The sequence below is a fragment of the Anguilla anguilla genome, chromosome 2, assembly GCF_013347855.1.
Source record: "Anguilla anguilla isolate fAngAng1 chromosome 2, fAngAng1.pri, whole genome shotgun sequence".
NCBI classification, from domain to species: Eukaryota; Metazoa; Chordata; class Actinopteri; order Anguilliformes; family Anguillidae; genus Anguilla; species Anguilla anguilla.
In genome coordinates this window covers 73,065,225-73,082,189 of record NC_049202.1, presented here as the reverse complement: position 1 = coordinate 73,082,189, position 16,965 = coordinate 73,065,225, and the positions used below count along the sequence as shown (strand labels likewise).

The window sequence follows — 16,965 nt, the reverse complement described above, 5'->3', positions numbered from 1 at the left end:
ATGCACCCTTACCTTTTTCTGGTTTTGCGCACGGATAATGTAGAGGCCTTTCTTGTTGATGGCAGAGGCGAGGGAGAGAGAAGACAGCTCCACTGAGCCGTGGCTCTCTTTCACTGTCTTCAGCCACTCCAGGTGACGTGCTGTGTCTCGCTGAAACACAGGTGATCAAACACATTTCAGGAGGCAAAATAAATAGAATAAAAAACTAAAATCTTCAAAAGTTTTTAAAAAATAATAAAATTCTCAGTATTTTTCTTTCTTTCTTGCACTGTTTTTTAATCGTCTGGATGTTTTTTCTTCTTTTTGGTTCCAGTCTTATTTCCCATGTAGCTTGTATTGATTCAGTCCTCAAATATGAATCATGCGCAATCAATCTTGGTGGTTTACCCTTTAGCACTCGAACATTAATGTGTACAACCCAACCCAACTCTGGAAATTGTCTTATTTTTAAGTGTCTGAAATGCACTTAAAACAACATAACAACCATTCCTGGAAAAAACCAGTGGAAAAAATGTTTTAGTCTGGACTGAGAGTTCTAGGGCTTTATTTTCTGGAATCAGTGTCACGTAGTGCATAGAACAGGCCGGTATAAAAGAGGTAAAACATGGTTTGTACCTCACACATGATTAGTAACTGGCCAACAAATGATGTAAAGCCTACAGAAAATCAAGATTGGCTGAAAGGTTTCTTTACTCTTCCTTACTGAGTGGACTACATAGACAAAATAAGTGTATTTAAAACACGACAAAACCAATAAATGAAAACGTACATGACCTTCCTAATTGGTTGCTGGTTAAAACATACATGCACAGCATGCTCTTTAGAACCAACCGTGTTTTGTTCCATAAATGTTGCAGATATTAACGATTTATGGAGCTATTTTTCACTACCTGTTCTAACTGCCACGCATTCTTCGCAGTTGTAACATCAGAGTGTGTTAACATTTTTTTTTTTAATTGTACAAGAACCATTTGTAAGCACCTCAAACCTAGTGTGATATATTGTAGCAGATATGTGTATGCTTTTTGGCTTGTAATTTCACAGCTTTTGATCACATTGCTTCTAAATAATTCAGTAAAAAGGGAAAATTCTGCTGGTTCTCCCCTATATATCTTCTTGCCCATAAGTGGCATTGACATCCTGTGATCATCAGTAATTTAAAATAAAGTATACATGTCAGAAAATAGTTTTGTTTTTTTTGTTTTTCCCTCACCCGAATATTATTCTTTTATGTAGAAAAATACTGGACAAAGCTATACTAGTTCAAGCTGATTTTAACATTTCCACCAGTAAGATATAATGTTTATTTGTAATGATTATTACTTGTTTCACTTAAATGCAAACCTTTTCTACATTTTTGTTTTATGTTGATATAACATTTATTGCATACAGTATTACATTATGCAAAAAGAGACTGGAACAGCGAGAGATTCTTGCAAAATATTGCATTAATCACCAAACTCTGTTTATAAAGGCAGTCTATCCGTAATTTGTGCCATTACGGTTGCTATACTTTTAATTACAGTCAATTAAAATGAAAAGATTGTTCAAGTTTTGTTTATTGTCATTCTTCTCGTTACAGATGGGTGTATGAAAAAAACGAAATACAGGACCACGATGCAGTATAAAAACAATAAAAAATGGAAATAAACACGGGAATTAAAATTATAAAAAAGAAAAAAGACAATGAACAATAAATGTGAAGTATATATTTTTCCTGCTTCTGTGATTTATATCGAAGTCAAATTGAACAGCAAATTATCCACAAAAACTGTTGATTTCCTTTGAATAGGCAACGAAACATGCGCGCATTGCATGGTAAAGCTCCGAAATTAGCAATTTGCTGGACGTTGGTCTGTGCTATAGCAAATGGTACAGTTGACAGACTGAACTGACCTGAGAATTCCAATGAGCTGCCAAAATTGCACTGCACCATGCAATATTGACTGTTTACACCCCCAGCATGGCGAGTCACAAAATTACCGAACTGCTCAGGTGCATGAAAATATATGGTGAAAATACCATTTCGTCTTACACAATTGGCAAATCATGAGAGAGTAAAACTGTCTTGCCTCCTTCTGTCTTATTTAGCAAAAAAAGTAGTGGAAATAAGATTTGAAGTAGAGGCCCAAAAATTAAGATTGTTTAAGATTTTTTGGCGTTTGCCTTGACTGTACCTTCCCCTCAGGGATGGAAAAGGCCGAGAGATTCTCACCAGCTTCTTGGGAAGGTGGCGGTCATTGTTGAGAGCCTTCCACAGTTTCCCAAGGGCCTTCCTGAAGGCCCGGAATCCAGCATCTGGCTTCAGCTCGTACAGCACAGACGAGTATCCCAGTACAGCATCATGGAAACAGGCCACGCGATCCACATCCAGGTCATTCTCTCCGGCTGAGATGGAGGCCAGGTCCACAAAGACCTTCAGCTCATTCAGATCTGCACAACCAAGGCAAGAATAACATCTGTTTTCCAGTTTAAGACTTAAGGCTACATTTAGACTGTCACGATTCTTTACATTTGTCAGTTAACCACATTTGTGTGTTGTGTCCCATTGTGTTTCAGTTCCATATCTCTGGATGTCACCAGCATAGATGTGGATGCACAGATCATATTTTTTTGCATTCAAGAACTTTTTCTATGTCATATGTCATTCTCCCTTTGTATGACTCTTCATTTTGGGCAAACACTACATTTCAGAACATGGTGGCTATGTCCCAGTACAAAGGCAGCTGCCTCGCTGCTTGCATCCTTAGAAGGCAGCTCCCTCTAAAGGTAGCATCTTAATGGTAAAGGAACCTCAACGAGCAAAAAATTTGAGAGAGTTCACAAAACCAACACAAGATCAGTGTTTACTGTTACAGCTGACAGCTTTAACTTTCTAAGACACACTCAACGCAAATAAATACTGATTCTGTCATTGTAGCCACAGTTGTTCTGATTCTCTATTTAAGGGAAAACTAAAATTAGTTTCACGTTCAGATAACTAAATAGATAGCTAGCTGGAAGTAATGTGATTACTAGCAAGTTAGCTGGCTAGTTCGGGGGAAACTGTCTGAGCCTTAAAAACATAAAATACATTATTCCAGTGCATTAAATAATTAAAATGTACTTTTAGATGTGACTGCGACAAATTATTGAGTTCACTGTATATTCACATTTCCACCACCTCGCTGGTCTGAGCTGCCATTAATTTAACGGAAGTGAGAAATTTGAGGAAATCGCAAAGACCCATGGGATAGTCTTCCAGCTGAAGGATGGATCAGACATTGCCTTCAGATTTAAGCAAAATAAGGCACCTTAGAAGGATGCATTTTTTTTGATGACTTCGGTTTGGGACATGCCTACAAAGGACAAAGGGCGAAAGATTGTAAAAATAGTGAAATTGCTGACTTCTAAGGCAGTTGACTTTGTATTGGGACACAGCCAGTGCATCTGAACACACACGGATACATACAATTCAACTGTGAGATAGTGTTTGGACAGTCAGACAAAACAGATTTGGATCATATCCAAACATGACCAGAAATATAGTCTAAATGTAGAATAAAGATACTTAATCTCTTCAGCTTGGTAAAAGGAAACTCAGGAACTAAACAAGGTTTTTCAGGTTGACTTCTTCCAACAGAGCAGGGGTCCATAGCTGAAAATTAGCTAAAGGTAACAGAAAGTATCTGCACAGAATTTATTAATGTGTGCAACACTCTGTCAAATCATGTAGCTGAGGCAGAGACCCTTAAGGTGTTCAAGTCTAGGCTTGACACAGTGTTGGATACCCTCAAGTTTGTGTGTAAATGGCCAGGCTTAGCTGAATGGCCTTGTTACCATTCTCAAATATTTTTATGTCCTCATAGAACATTACAGATGAACAACAGGAAATATAATACAGTTTATACCCATAGTGGTATACTGTCTGTGTTAAAGGGTTAATACTGCACAATGGTGTTCATATATTTATGTATGGAGAATATATTTATGTATAGAGTCAAGAGTAACAAGCATCAAGAGGGGGACCCAAGAGGAACTCAGATGTATTTTTGTTTTAAGCTGTATTTAAGACTCTAGAAAAAAATACTATCCAGGAGGTAACACAGGATAAATTAATAAACTAGAGAAACAAATATAAACACTAGACAAATACACAGGAGACCAGAGATCACAGAAAGACCAAGCAAGGACATGCGAAACAGGGAACTTAAATACACATTACACACTAGAACTACCAGTATAACAATAAAGAGAAAGACCAAAACACAAGGAAACAAGGGTAACAGGCAGCATCTAGTGGCTGACATGAGGAACTGTGACACTCTCTGCTTCTCTCTCACCTTGCAGAGCCTCTTTCAACCACATGATGAAGTTTTTCCTGAGGTAGAGCTCCTGGAGACACAGTCTCTGCTCCTCAGTCATGGCCACCTCCTTCTTCACTTTAATCAGGTCATTGTCAATGCGATCCAGAGTTTTTCTCTTGAACTCTGCGTCAGTCTGGATACAGAATACACTTTGTATTAGGAAATAAATTTAACTGTATAACAAAGGTAATAATCATGATGGGCACAAAACAAATTAGTTATAATATTTGAAGTACTTTCATTGTTAACCTATACTGTTGGGACTGTTAGTCATCGTAGGAAAAGCTTCAGAAATATTTACTCATCAAAGAGCTAAACAGGTATGAAACAGGGGGTTCAGTAATGCCTTATGAAGTTCCTTATCACTGATGTTAAAATAATCAGTAAGAGAAAATGAGTCATTGATTCTATGGGAAAAAAGACATGAAATGCTACTAAAATTCACCAAAGGGACTCGAGCATTAATGCTAAAAACACCAAATCAACTTAAGGTGTTTGATATAATGAATGAACAGAAAAAAAAAATGACTGTCACTGTACAGAGCTCCAAACAGCCTCCATTCCTGAAGCATTCGTACCTCAAATATATTTAAAAGAAATTTTAAAAACATTAACAAAAAGAAATCTGAGGTGAAGACAAAATATTCAAAAGCCTCTTGCTTTGTGAAAGTACTATGAGGCAATTTAGGATTTTGGGTTGTTTTAACTGAAATATTGAAAAATCATGATGACTCACAGCACCAAGCAGAGTGTCCACGATGTGAAAGTCTCCTTGAAGGCAGAGTAACTGTTTGACATCCATGATGACCATGGCAGATTCCAGTGCCAGGTGGAGCTCGTGGTACTGTTCGATTTGTTGCACCCGCCTATCTATCCAGTGTTTATCCTTTGACGACTCAATCCCACACATGATCTGCAGGTCATTGGTCAGATCATCATATTTGTCCTTGTAGTCCTCAAAGATGTCGTCCACTTCCTGTAAGGTGAGCCCACCGCTTCTCAAGTTGTTGTAGATTTCTCTGTATCTATAGTAACAGGGCTGAAAAACCTCCTTGTGAATCTCATGGAGGGAGGCCCGTATCACAGGTGCTGCTCCCATCTCACCCGTGATGTCATCACTGCGTGACAGCGCTTTCGCCTGGTTCTTCCAGCACATGTTGAAGATGAAGCTGTCCCTGAACATGTGCAGGGCCTCCGCCATCTCTCGCATGCCTGGCGGGAGCTCAAAGCACGTGACCACGCCTAATTTCTCAGAGGATATATTGTCAAGCTGATGGACCTCCATGAAATCGTCCAGTGTCTTCTCCTCCACTGTCACTCCGAGTTTGCTCTCCAGGTCCTCCAGATCAACTAAAATCCACATAACATTGAGCTGAAACTCAGCATTAAACCTAACCACAACATGTTGCTAAAGAAAACACATTAAAACTTTCCAATTAGTGCTATAATATTTACACACATGCACACGCACACACACCGGTGATGTACTCCTGTAGTTTCTGGCACACTTCCAGCAGGTTGTGCAACAGCGCCCTCTCATGGTAGATGCTCTTAACTTCATCCTCCCTGAACTTCATAAGCCTATTCATGGCTGCAGAGTTTCTGCACCTCTCATTCATAGACAGACCATCTGCACAGAAGAACATCACATTTAAATACTCATTCACAGCATTTCTTACTAATAGAGAGACAAGACAATCTTCTTGCATTTGCAGAATTGTATGTCCTTCAGTCACAACATAAAGCCTCCTTTATATCACCGTGGATATATAGGATTTATATTACTGTTTTCTCCAAGTCACATTACAAGCATCAATCATTAATAATAATTTATTTTAACGCAGCTTTATCTTATCTCCAAATTTGGAGTGCTGAGTCATAGTTGTGGTCCCCAGTTCTGCAAACCACCTCGTTGTATGACTGCAGTCCACCAGCAGAGCTGCACAGTCACTGAGTCAGAGGAGGACAGACTGCAGACTCCTGAATGACCAAAGGGGGAGCTGCCGCCACATTTGGCATTGGCCCAGTCTACACCCAATACCCAGGATCTTAACAGGATGAGCCCCCCAGTAGCCTGTACAATTCCTTTCATTACTGTAATGAAATATGACTCAGGTGCATTTGTGGACAGAGCAAACATTAGATTAGATAAATGTTAAATAGATTTTTTTTTAAACCACTTGAGTACCTATTTTCAGAAGCTCCAGAAAGGCGTCTTTGTTCTTGAGGATCCGGTTGAGACTCCTCATCTTGATGTTTCCTGTGAGGAACTTATTTGAGACTTTGCTAAACGTGGACGTCGCAACAGCCATTCGTTCCCTGGCACCGTCGGTGAGCTCTTTGGTGAGCTTTCCATCTGTGCCTGAAACGAAGGAAAAGAACTGACTGGGGGATGATCTCAGTTTAGAGACAAAGCTCTGGACCATTCCGACTGGGATGATCTCAGTTGAGAGACAAAGACCTGGACCACTGAGTAGATACTGACTGGGGGATGTTGTCAGTTCAGACTTGGACTGTGAAGGAAAATGAAGTGAAATTGCTTTGAAGGAATTTGATTGTTTCTTGTGGCCTGCCTGGGAATGAACCTGCATGTATCACTGTGTTTATGAGCCTTAAGCTCCAGACCTAACTCCTGTCCAGACTACACTGTCTGCCATGTCTTAGCAACCCCTAGGCCTGGTCTCTGGCTCCACCCACAGCTCAAAGGCACCTTGCAGCTGGAAGACGTTCTTAGTGATAGACCAGGTGAGGAGATGTTCCAGGACTGCCTCCTCCCCCTCCAGGTAGCCCTCACTGGTGTCAGGGGGCCAGGCCTGCAGGACCAGGGCGGACACCAGTTTCCCAAACTTCCTGAAGTCATGACGCCTCAGCCGTTCAAAGAGGGAGCGCTCCTCCCTGCCCTGTACTCACAAACAGAGGGAGGATCACATCACAGCCTCTGAATCAGCCCCAGAACACACACACTCAAACATATACACACACACACTCTCTCTCAAACACATGCACACACTCAAACATATACACGCACACACTCTCAAACACTCATGCACACACTCACACATATACATACACACTCTCAAACATACACACACACACCTGGCAGACAGAGGTAATACCCTCCAGGGCGCATTTCTCCAAACATGCACTTAAAGTCGGGAACTTCCTGTTCACTTCCTCAATCTGGTCGCAGTAGATTTCAATCTGGTCCATGCTACGCTCCTGTGGACCCAGAATTAGCACAGTAAGAACAGGAGCCCTCGTAAATTCACACTAACCAAGGTTAATCTGTTCATGTATATATGTACATATAGATGCACATATATATATGGATATTGTTGGACAAGCAAGGATTAATTAAGAATAATCAGTGGTTCCAACAGTCAATGTCCTTGTTAAAATGTTCAGCACTCTGAATACTGAACCAAGTGATATTGTATGCTAGATCCCCTCACTTAACCTATATGTCAAATATATTTTATTAGATTTAGTTTAATAATTATGTTTAAAATTAGAATGATCAATTAAATCGCCAAATTCTTTGATAGGTCAGTCTACAGAAAACTGGTGGAATCAACCAACAAGTCAAAACAAGCTGTATATCAGGTTTTCAGATTAAATATTTGAATTCAATAAGAAGCAGTCAATTATATTAATGAATTGAAAACATACATTCTTTATTGAATGCAGGCACACTACTTCTAAATTACACAACAGAAGACATAATACAAAACATTAAAGAACTAATCTAGAAATACCAGAAAACAGAGAGAGAGAGACGGATCAACCACACCTTGCCAAAGTATCACCCACTTCCAGTATAAGTGCCACAGGATAACCAGCTAAAAGCACACAACCAAGGAACCACCACCAAAATAAAAAGAGTAAAACAACTTCTTCAAGGCTCCGACATCAACGCAACACAAACAACGTTCTCCTGTGGCCATCTTAAATACCTTACCCAGCATGGCTTGAGGATGTTTGCCCTGATCGGGTGATGCCGGGTTAAGGTATAGAAGAGAAAGGAAGGGGGGGTCTAATTTATGGCAAGGACTGGCCTACCTAAAGATTGCATTCAAACTAAAAGAGGACATGGGAAAGGGAAATGTTAGGCATGTAGGGTCTCCGACCCCCAATATGGTGTCCTGTGTCATCTGGTTTGTCTCTTCTTAGGAGCTGAGACCCATAGATTGTCAGCCTAGATTAGGGTATCAGTGGAATTTCAAATTTCCCCAATCACATTTGCTTTGATGCTTGTGATGGGGAGGCCAGGCCACATTCTTATTTACTGTTTCCCTCTCTAAGGCCAAAATCTAAACACAACATAATCTACAATATAATATAAATGTAATATACATGTGTGTGTGAGTGTAATCTTTTAAAATACCTGCTTCAGTTTGCCTTCAAAATCATTTAGAAGTGTTGTCCTCCAAATCTCTGTGAACTCTTCTACACCAAAGGTGAGTGAGAGGATGTTGTTCCAAGCCTGAAACACACACTTTAATTAACCCAAAATGTCACAGGTCAAGAAAAGACAAATTAGTGTGTGACAAAAAATAAAAAATGTAGCAAATGAATTCTTATTAAAACCCATTAACACGTTTCTTGTAATGCAATTCTACATTACATCAGTTCACTGAAGATCACAGAATGCTTGCGATAGGACCTTACCTCTATTTCACATCTGGAGATGAAAGTGCTAGGCTGAGTGACCGTGCGGAGCAGCTTGTTGTCAAAGGTCTTCCTCATCCAGTCCCTGATCATTTGAAGCATCTCTCCTAACTCTTCTCTGGTACTGCAATTCAGCTGAGCCTCATTCTGTTCAGAGTGCTGAAAAAGTCACAGAAAACCACATTTTTCAGTCAGACACCACCAAGAACAGCAGCATTTACAGCACATGGCTTCAGAACTTCAGAAGATCTAGGTAATAGGTAGGTAAAACACATGGTATATTACTGTCAGTGCCTTACATATTTCACCTGTGCCATTGCATTGACTAGTCTTCACTCCTCCAAACAAGAAACTTGTGATACTTTTTGTCGTTCATGTCTGCACAGCATTTCACTGTATTAGGCATTTGTGTACTAATCCCAGTATGGCTGTGTATGAGGTCATTGATATTGGGTTATAAATTGTATCATCAATTACAAACGTGACATGATTTTTAATATGGACAGCGCACTGAGCATGGGGAATTCACAAGATGTTAGCCATGTAGTGTTAGTTGAGTTGTTAGGTGTGCGAAGTGCGCTGGATAAGCTCCTGCTAGCTGCCTAAATGTAAGTTAAATGTGAGTCGGGGTTACGGGAATGCCCAAAAATATTCGTACTTTCTCATGAACGCTGGCAGTGAAGTCCGCTACAGCAGAGACAAGCGTCACACATGCTGTGGGGAGCTTGTAGAAGCGTTGCTCGATGGCAGCTTGGCAAATCCTCTCCAGAAGTTTTAGTGACACAGTCAAGCAATCTTTCCCATAACCAGTGTCATAACACCTGGAAAAGATCAGAAACAAAGATGAATGACACTGCAGAAGTGGTGTGCTCTCGCCAAAAGTGGCACCACTTCCTGAGCAGTTTCAGTACCGCCCTCTAAAGAACGTGTGAGAAACACATGAGCGAGAGAGAAGGCTCCGTGTATTTATTACTTCATATGTAGGAAGTTGCTGGTGCTACTGAAACTTCATAAGAATGAGAGAGAACAGTCAGGTTGAATCTGATCTTTCTTACCTGAATTTCTGTTCCTTAACTGACTGACTGAGATACACCAGCAGCTTCTGCACTGCCTGTAACATAACCATTTATACACACCATATTAATATACACTATATGACCAACAGTGAACTTCGGGATCAGCAGGAGACTTGCTGGGGAACAGCTGATATGGAATTCCCAACCACACGCTGCAATAATGACCTTCCTATACTTAATATTCAGCAAATCCTGCTTTAGTACAGTACTTTGGAAACCCATGTTAATACATAGCTATGTACGAAAAACTTTGGCACACTGCAAATGACCCTTTAGCTCTGCTGGTTGCTAGCAGGACTGCTCTACTCTCGGGAGAATCATAAAAAAATTTACGAGAGGTAGGAATAGCAAGCAGTGTATACAGAGTGCAGGACTATGGGGGAGGGGGGGGGTGTAGGACAACAGTGGACATGATCACAGAAGACACAGAGACGGGGGGCTGTGGGGACCAGTGGGCCAGAGTGAGAGGTGGTTTTTCAGGAGTGGGGAAAGGGCAGGTCACACACCTCATGTTTGGAGAGAGACAATTCAACCTGCAGCCTAAAGAACAGCCGCTGAACGACGTCATGGAGGTCCACAGGAACGAAAGAACAGAACTTCTTCATGGCCTCCACCCCCAGCAGATACAACCACGAGCGGGACAGGAGCCTGTCCACCTCCACAAGGTGTGTGTGCTCTGCCATAACTTTCATGAGAGCCCTACACAAACACACACATATACACAGACACAAACAAACACATGCACACATACATGCACACACATAAATCATAGACCGTGATACACACCTTGTGATCTCATTTGTCGTATAGAGCAATTCTGCTCAGTTGCAATGTGTACTCTGTGAATGCTTATTTGATTTAAAATTTTTGAAAACGAGAACACTTCCAAGCTAATGCATCAGACTCCCTGGGAGATGAAGCCTATAAGGACACAAAGGAAATGCATCTTATACCTTGTATACTGTGAGTTTGGCTGCATTTCAGATGGAGCGATCTCCCTCAGGCCTGCCCAGGCATTGAACCCCACGGAGGGAGTTAGGGAAGGAGAAAGAGGCTCAAAGGGTTTGCAGTCGCCCCTCAGCAGATGCAGGAGTGGGAGCACCAGGATCCACTTCTCCACTTTCTCTTTCAGTGCCAAGGCACAGAATGACTCTAGACTCTTCTGCACCATTAACCCACTGGGGAGAAGCAGGCAGAACATATCACATGAAACTAATTTCAGTTCATTTACACAAGCAACATCCTGGAAAAAAGATTCATTATTTAAAATAAGTGGCCTTTAAAAAATGTTTACAAAAAAACGACGTTTCACACAAAAAATGTAAAAATAAAAAATAGATAAAAAAAACTATTTAGAGCAATCCCCAGAAGTGGTATTTCTGGCTTGGGTCAGATGTTCCTACGAACACAGTTGGCAGTGTTCGCGGGTGGAAAGCCAGTGAGGGTAGGAGTCCTGATCGTTGCATTAGCGACTCCTACTGGTTGGTCAGGGAGCCTGTTCAGCAGGGAGGGGATCTGGGGAAGATAGTGTGAACCTCCGCATGCATTACGCTCTCCCAGTGAAACTTCTCGCTGTCAGGTGAAAAGAAGCGGCTGGCGACTCCACATGTATCGGAGGAGGCATGTGGTAGTCTACACCCTCCCCAGGGGAGCACTCTCCAGCAGAGAGGATCCGGGCCAGCCGGGACTCAAACTTGGAACCTACTTGTGAGGCAACAGTGCTAACCACTGCACCACCATGGGAGTAACATGCAATTAACTGTAGTCATGAATGAATGAATGAATGAATGAATCATTGCATTTATACTTAGCAGAGTTACACGTGTGCAATTTCATGTTTAGTCACGCAGTTATGTGAGTGCACGTGGGGCGATATAGCTCAGGAGGTAAGACCGATTGTCTGGCAGTCGGAGGGTTGCCGGTTCAAACCCCGCCCTGGGCATGTTGAAGTGTCCTTGAGCAAGAGACCTAACCCCTAACCTCTAACTGCTCTGGTGAATGAGAGGCATCAATTGTAAAGCGCTTTGGATAAAAGCGCTATATAAATGCAGTCCATTTACCATTTACCATTACATGCAATTACACGCTTAACCATGCAGTTACCTGAGTTAAACGTGTGTGATTACATGCTTAGTCATGCAGTTTTCAGAGTTAACGTGTGCAATTGCATGCTTAGTTGCATGACTATCGGAGTTGCACATGAGCGATTACACATTTAATCATGCCATTATTGCAGTTATATGTGTGTGATTACATACTGTGCTACACAGTTTAGTAGAACGCAGTAGTCAGCACGCACCACCGTGGATCCTGGAATCCACTGGCGAGGTCTCTCCAGTACACATGGAAATCTTCTCTGGGCTTCTGTGGTAGGCACAGTAGGTCACACATGTAAGAGAGCTCCTCAGTGCCGTGCAGCTCCAGGTACTTCTGCCAAACCAGCATGGTTATGAGTCCCGCTTTCAGGGGGTCTCTGAGGAATGTCTTCTCTCCACCTCCTTTCTGCGGGACGATATTCTCCAGCAGGAATTCTCTCAAAAGCCCTTTCACCTGGGTAGCAAAAACATACGAGGCACAGAGTAAGAATCCTGATGTGTATGCTAAAAAGATGTTATGTAAATGTATCGCTAATACCACACCTATATAACTGGTGGCCCAGGAGCCAAACACGGACCACAATAATGCTTTTCTGTTTCATCACTAATAGAAACATTTTACTCAGATACAGCTGAAATAAAGTCCAGGTTTGCATCTTCAGTGTCAGAACACACCTCACACAGCTGAGAGTATAGAGGGTATGCACATGACATCACCGCAGGCAAAAGTGCTGCGGTTACACCCACTGAGTGGCAGAAAGACTATGAGTGACAGCGTTAGCATTCAGCTTGAGTGCCGCGAAGACACAAAAAAACATCTAAAATTGGAAAGAGCTGTTGTGCGATTGACTGTACAAATAGATTCAACAAGAAATCGGAGCTATCTTTTTACAGACTGCCGAAAGCTAAAGAAAAGAGAAGCAGATGGGTCGCTGCAATTCGCAGAAACAACTGGAATCCAGGCACCGGAACGTGAATTTGCAGTTGTCTCTTTTCTTTAGCTTTCGGCAGTCTGTAAAAAGATAGCTCCGATTTCTTGTTGAATGTCCACGGACCACTGGTTCTTTGGTAAGTTGTCACTGTCGAGTCCAACTGCCTTTAATTTAAGCAGATAATCGTTTGTTTTAATCCAGGTTTTGCCGTTTCTTATAATAAAGACAGCCATGTCGCAGCATGTTTTGCCACTCAGTCCCGACTGAGGGGGTGTGTTCCAGTGGAAAAGTGACGTCAAATCATACCCTCTATAACAGTACCATCAGGAGTCGTACCATGGTACTGCATTGGTAAGAGGGCCAGCTAGCACCATACAATAGTAATACATATTTTCAGCAGGCATCATGAAATGGTCCAATGAATCTGGCCCAGGAGGTTGTTCATGATGTCAGAAATGTGTATTGTCCCTGTCAAATAAATAATTAAATATAATAAAATAAAACAAAATAAGCAGTGTAGGGCAATGGTTAGGGAACTGTAACGAAGTGTAGGTAGGTCACTGCTGTTGTACCCATAAAGTACTTAACTGAAATTGCTTCAGCAAGATGCAGTGTTCGGGTGATTTGTAAAGCAGGTGGGGTACTGGCATTGAAACCATGAGCAAGGCCCTTAACCTGACCGGCTCCATTAAACAAATGTATTAACTGTATAAATAGACTTAAGAAGCTCGGGATACAACTGTCTACTAAATGTATCCTGTTTGTTAACTGAGGAGATAAAGAAACTCACCTGAGCTAGGCCGTACCCAAGAGATTCCCACACCGTTGGCCTATCTCCTTCAAAGACAAGGGGTTTGCAGTAAACTACATAGAACTGATGAAGCTGAATCAAAAAGTTTGCCACGTTCACTCCGCTCCAGCTTCGTAGCAGATCAAATATCATCTCCAGCATGACCTTCCCAGCTAGGTGGCGCCCCCTAGCGATATCTCTCCCCTCGTTAAATCCAATAAGGTTTCTGAGGCGCGTCATCACGCCTCTCCCTGGTTCGGCCCATATGATGTCATCATACTGATGCCACTCCCCTGGGAGACACAGGCAACATAACAAAAGATTAACTAAGGACAAAGAATGTGGAGTATGTAACAAGCTGCACAAGTTATAATGGAAGTCTAATGGAGAATGGTTCCCAAATTTTAACAAGTTTATGTCAAAACTTTGCTGTAGTTTACATGATTTTGCCTGTGTTACACATTTTTTTTTTGTATTTAATAAAAATTTGATGTATTTAAATTTGCAATTGAATGAGGTTGAGAGAACAGAGCTAAAATCCAGCCGACAGCTCAGTAATTTACCTTGCTGGGTTAGAAGAGAATTCATGACACATAAGCACCTGTTGACAAATCCTATTGCACCAGCTTTGTAAATGTGCTCAAAATGGGTTTCTTGTCCAGTTGTGCTTGCTTTGCACACAACGTATTTATAGGGTATAGGGACATTCTCAATCACTCTGGGTGCCATTAGTTGTCCTTGCACAAGGTAACCATGTTCTCCTAAATCCCTACAAAAACAGAACAACATGGATGGTTAGGATTTGGTGCAAATCCTCGGTTGAATTAGCAGACAGTCTATAGACGCTTTCATCGGACGCACACGCGTTGGTTATGCACTTGCCCCGAAGTGAACTTCCGCTCTGTGTTTGTTTTTTATTGGGTCTGTGTTGTGAAAGTTAAACTGATGAGCAGATTGATGTTGGGCTCAGGTTGTTGTGCTGTGGGGGTGTAACCTGACCTCAGGAACAAACGCCATTTCGAAAACTGTAAAAATACATAATTTGACTTTGTAACCCCACTAGGGAATTGTGAAGCTAATTGCTTGAATCCCTGCGATTATTATAGCTGGTGCTTGCCCAATGTTACTTCATATAGAAATAACTGGACATCGTTACCTATTAAAATGTAAGTCCTGTAAAAATATACATAATAAACTGTATTTTTTAAAAATCAACTTCATACATACACATTTAGTAATACTAATACAGCCTTATTTACTATATCAACTTTAAAGTAATAATCTCAAAGATTTTCATTAAAATAAATGTCTTTTAAGTCACTATCTATCGCTGCATTGGGTAACACAAATGGTGATTGAGCCTATTTTTATATTAATTTATACTATTATTATTATCATAATTCATGATTAAAAAACTTGGTGTCTGTGGCGACATTCCCGGGGAAAAAAATCACAAGCGGCGCACAGTTAGTGACGCATTTTTGCATCACCCATCAGTGGTTGGTCCGCCAAAGAGGGTAGGCGGAACTAACGCAACAGGCTCGCTCTTCAACTCACTTGTGTGTGAGTGGCGTATTGTTTTTTCCGGTGTCTGCATGCGTTACAATAACAGAGAAAGGGGGGGTTGGGGGAGTTATGGAACCCTAAAACGTTTTTGTGTAACATGAGAGATCATATTATTTGTTGATGTAGATTTCGTATTACATTTAATGACAATGTAACTTTACTAAATTACATAGCCATTTGCACAGCTAACGCTAGCTACTGGACCATGTCAAGAAAGACAACATTAGTTTAGACAACGTTGCGCACAGTATCCATCTCTCATATCAGGTAACGCTGCGTTAGCTAGCTAGCTAATGTAATTAACACAATCTAATGTCGGCTGACAATTAGAAAAAAACGCTAGATAACGCTAACGCTACCGACCGGTACCGACCTCGCAAACCGTCTCTCGAATGCAATGCTACCTTGTTGCAACGTTGCAGTGTAGCTCAGTTCAGTTCAGATCAATGATTCGCAACAACACTGGGTGCAACTTGCAAAATTCCAAGACGTCTGATTGTAATCGTTTTAAAACAGCACTTGGCGATTTGACAAGGACGGTCTTTTAAAACCTCAGGGCAGGCAACGGCTCTGCTACTAGCCAGTTCACACCTCTGCAATTTTCTCTGCAACATTCTAAAACCGTTTCGCCTCGTTGCGAATCATTGATCTGAACTGGCCTTACCGTTACCGTTATTTACATTGCCATCGAGTTCATCAATATATTATAATGATCGGAATAAAGCCGGGGTATGTGGAGCAAAGCCGGGTCTGATTTCTGAAGACGTCATGCAGGAGAAAACTAAATAAAAGAATACGGCAGTATGGATTAGCATTGTTATTATTTTATTACACTTCCTCATATTTTCCTTCAGCCTTTATGCCCTTTTTGATGAAATCTCCTTTGTTTTTGTTTTATTCTTCTTGTTCTGGTTGCTAATTTAACACCCAACTCAGCTTTATTCTCGAACAGTTTAGCTAGCAAATCCAGAAACACCAGTGGTAACATTTTGCAAGGCAGTTTCAAAAATACCACACAACAATCATTCACGAAAAAGACTGCTTATTGTGCACGAGATACATAATTGCACGAGCCACAGCGAATCCCGCAAATTCTTCTCTGCAGTGTAAAGATGTTCATACCGGGCAAAAGGTGGATAAAGAACCTTTGCAGAAATTGATCACTAATTCTACCCCAGGTTTGCTACGGCATTTTAACCCGGCTCGGCAGTGTAAAGACATCTTGAGTTAGCCTAATGTTAGACAACAAATGAGTATGTACATAACGTTACTTTTATAACAACCGTTTTTTATTCAGTAAATAGTAGTGTTACAGTTGGCGTGCCAACTGACTGACGTCACACAGGCGACACTGGTTGGATCCGGTTGGATCTATGGGAAGTGAGGTCCAAAAACACACCTGCAATTACCGCTTCTCGCCATTGGCACCGCCAAAGAGAACGAAACTGAAATCTTCGAGATTGTCACTTTTAAGACAAGCAACACGGAATT

General features: G+C 41.3%; 1 protein-coding gene across 3 annotated transcripts in view; it reads right to left on the bottom strand.

Annotated features, from left to right (window-relative positions):
- LOC118221396 (E3 ubiquitin-protein ligase rnf213-alpha-like) overlaps positions 1 to 16,965 on the bottom strand; it is a 135,884-nt gene that overhangs the window by 46,061 nt on the left and 72,858 nt on the right. For 2 of the 3 annotated variants that reach the window (XM_035406444.1, XM_035406442.1), the window contains exons 7-23: positions 14,472 to 14,677; positions 13,909 to 14,201; positions 12,390 to 12,640; positions 11,044 to 11,268; positions 10,597 to 10,789; positions 10,070 to 10,125; positions 9,673 to 9,835; positions 9,015 to 9,173; positions 8,731 to 8,829; positions 7,443 to 7,565; positions 7,057 to 7,246; positions 6,535 to 6,708; positions 5,824 to 5,976; positions 5,083 to 5,696; positions 4,323 to 4,479; positions 2,216 to 2,433; positions 13 to 150 (exon numbers count right to left, since the gene is read on the bottom strand). In XM_035406444.1, the coding sequence (XP_035262335.1) occupies positions 13 to 150; positions 2,216 to 2,433; positions 4,323 to 4,479; positions 5,083 to 5,696; positions 5,824 to 5,976; positions 6,535 to 6,708; positions 7,057 to 7,246; positions 7,443 to 7,565; positions 8,731 to 8,829; positions 9,015 to 9,173; positions 9,673 to 9,835; positions 10,070 to 10,125; positions 10,597 to 10,789; positions 11,044 to 11,268; positions 12,390 to 12,640; positions 13,909 to 14,201; positions 14,472 to 14,677 (3,412 nt within the window). The remainder of the gene's footprint in view (positions 1 to 12; positions 151 to 2,215; positions 2,434 to 4,322; positions 4,480 to 5,082; positions 5,697 to 5,823; positions 5,977 to 6,534; positions 6,709 to 7,056; positions 7,247 to 7,442; positions 7,566 to 8,730; positions 8,830 to 9,014; positions 9,174 to 9,672; positions 9,836 to 10,069; positions 10,126 to 10,596; positions 10,790 to 11,043; positions 11,269 to 12,389; positions 12,641 to 13,908; positions 14,202 to 14,471; positions 14,678 to 16,965) is intronic. The other variant, XM_035406445.1, reaches the window with a different exon arrangement.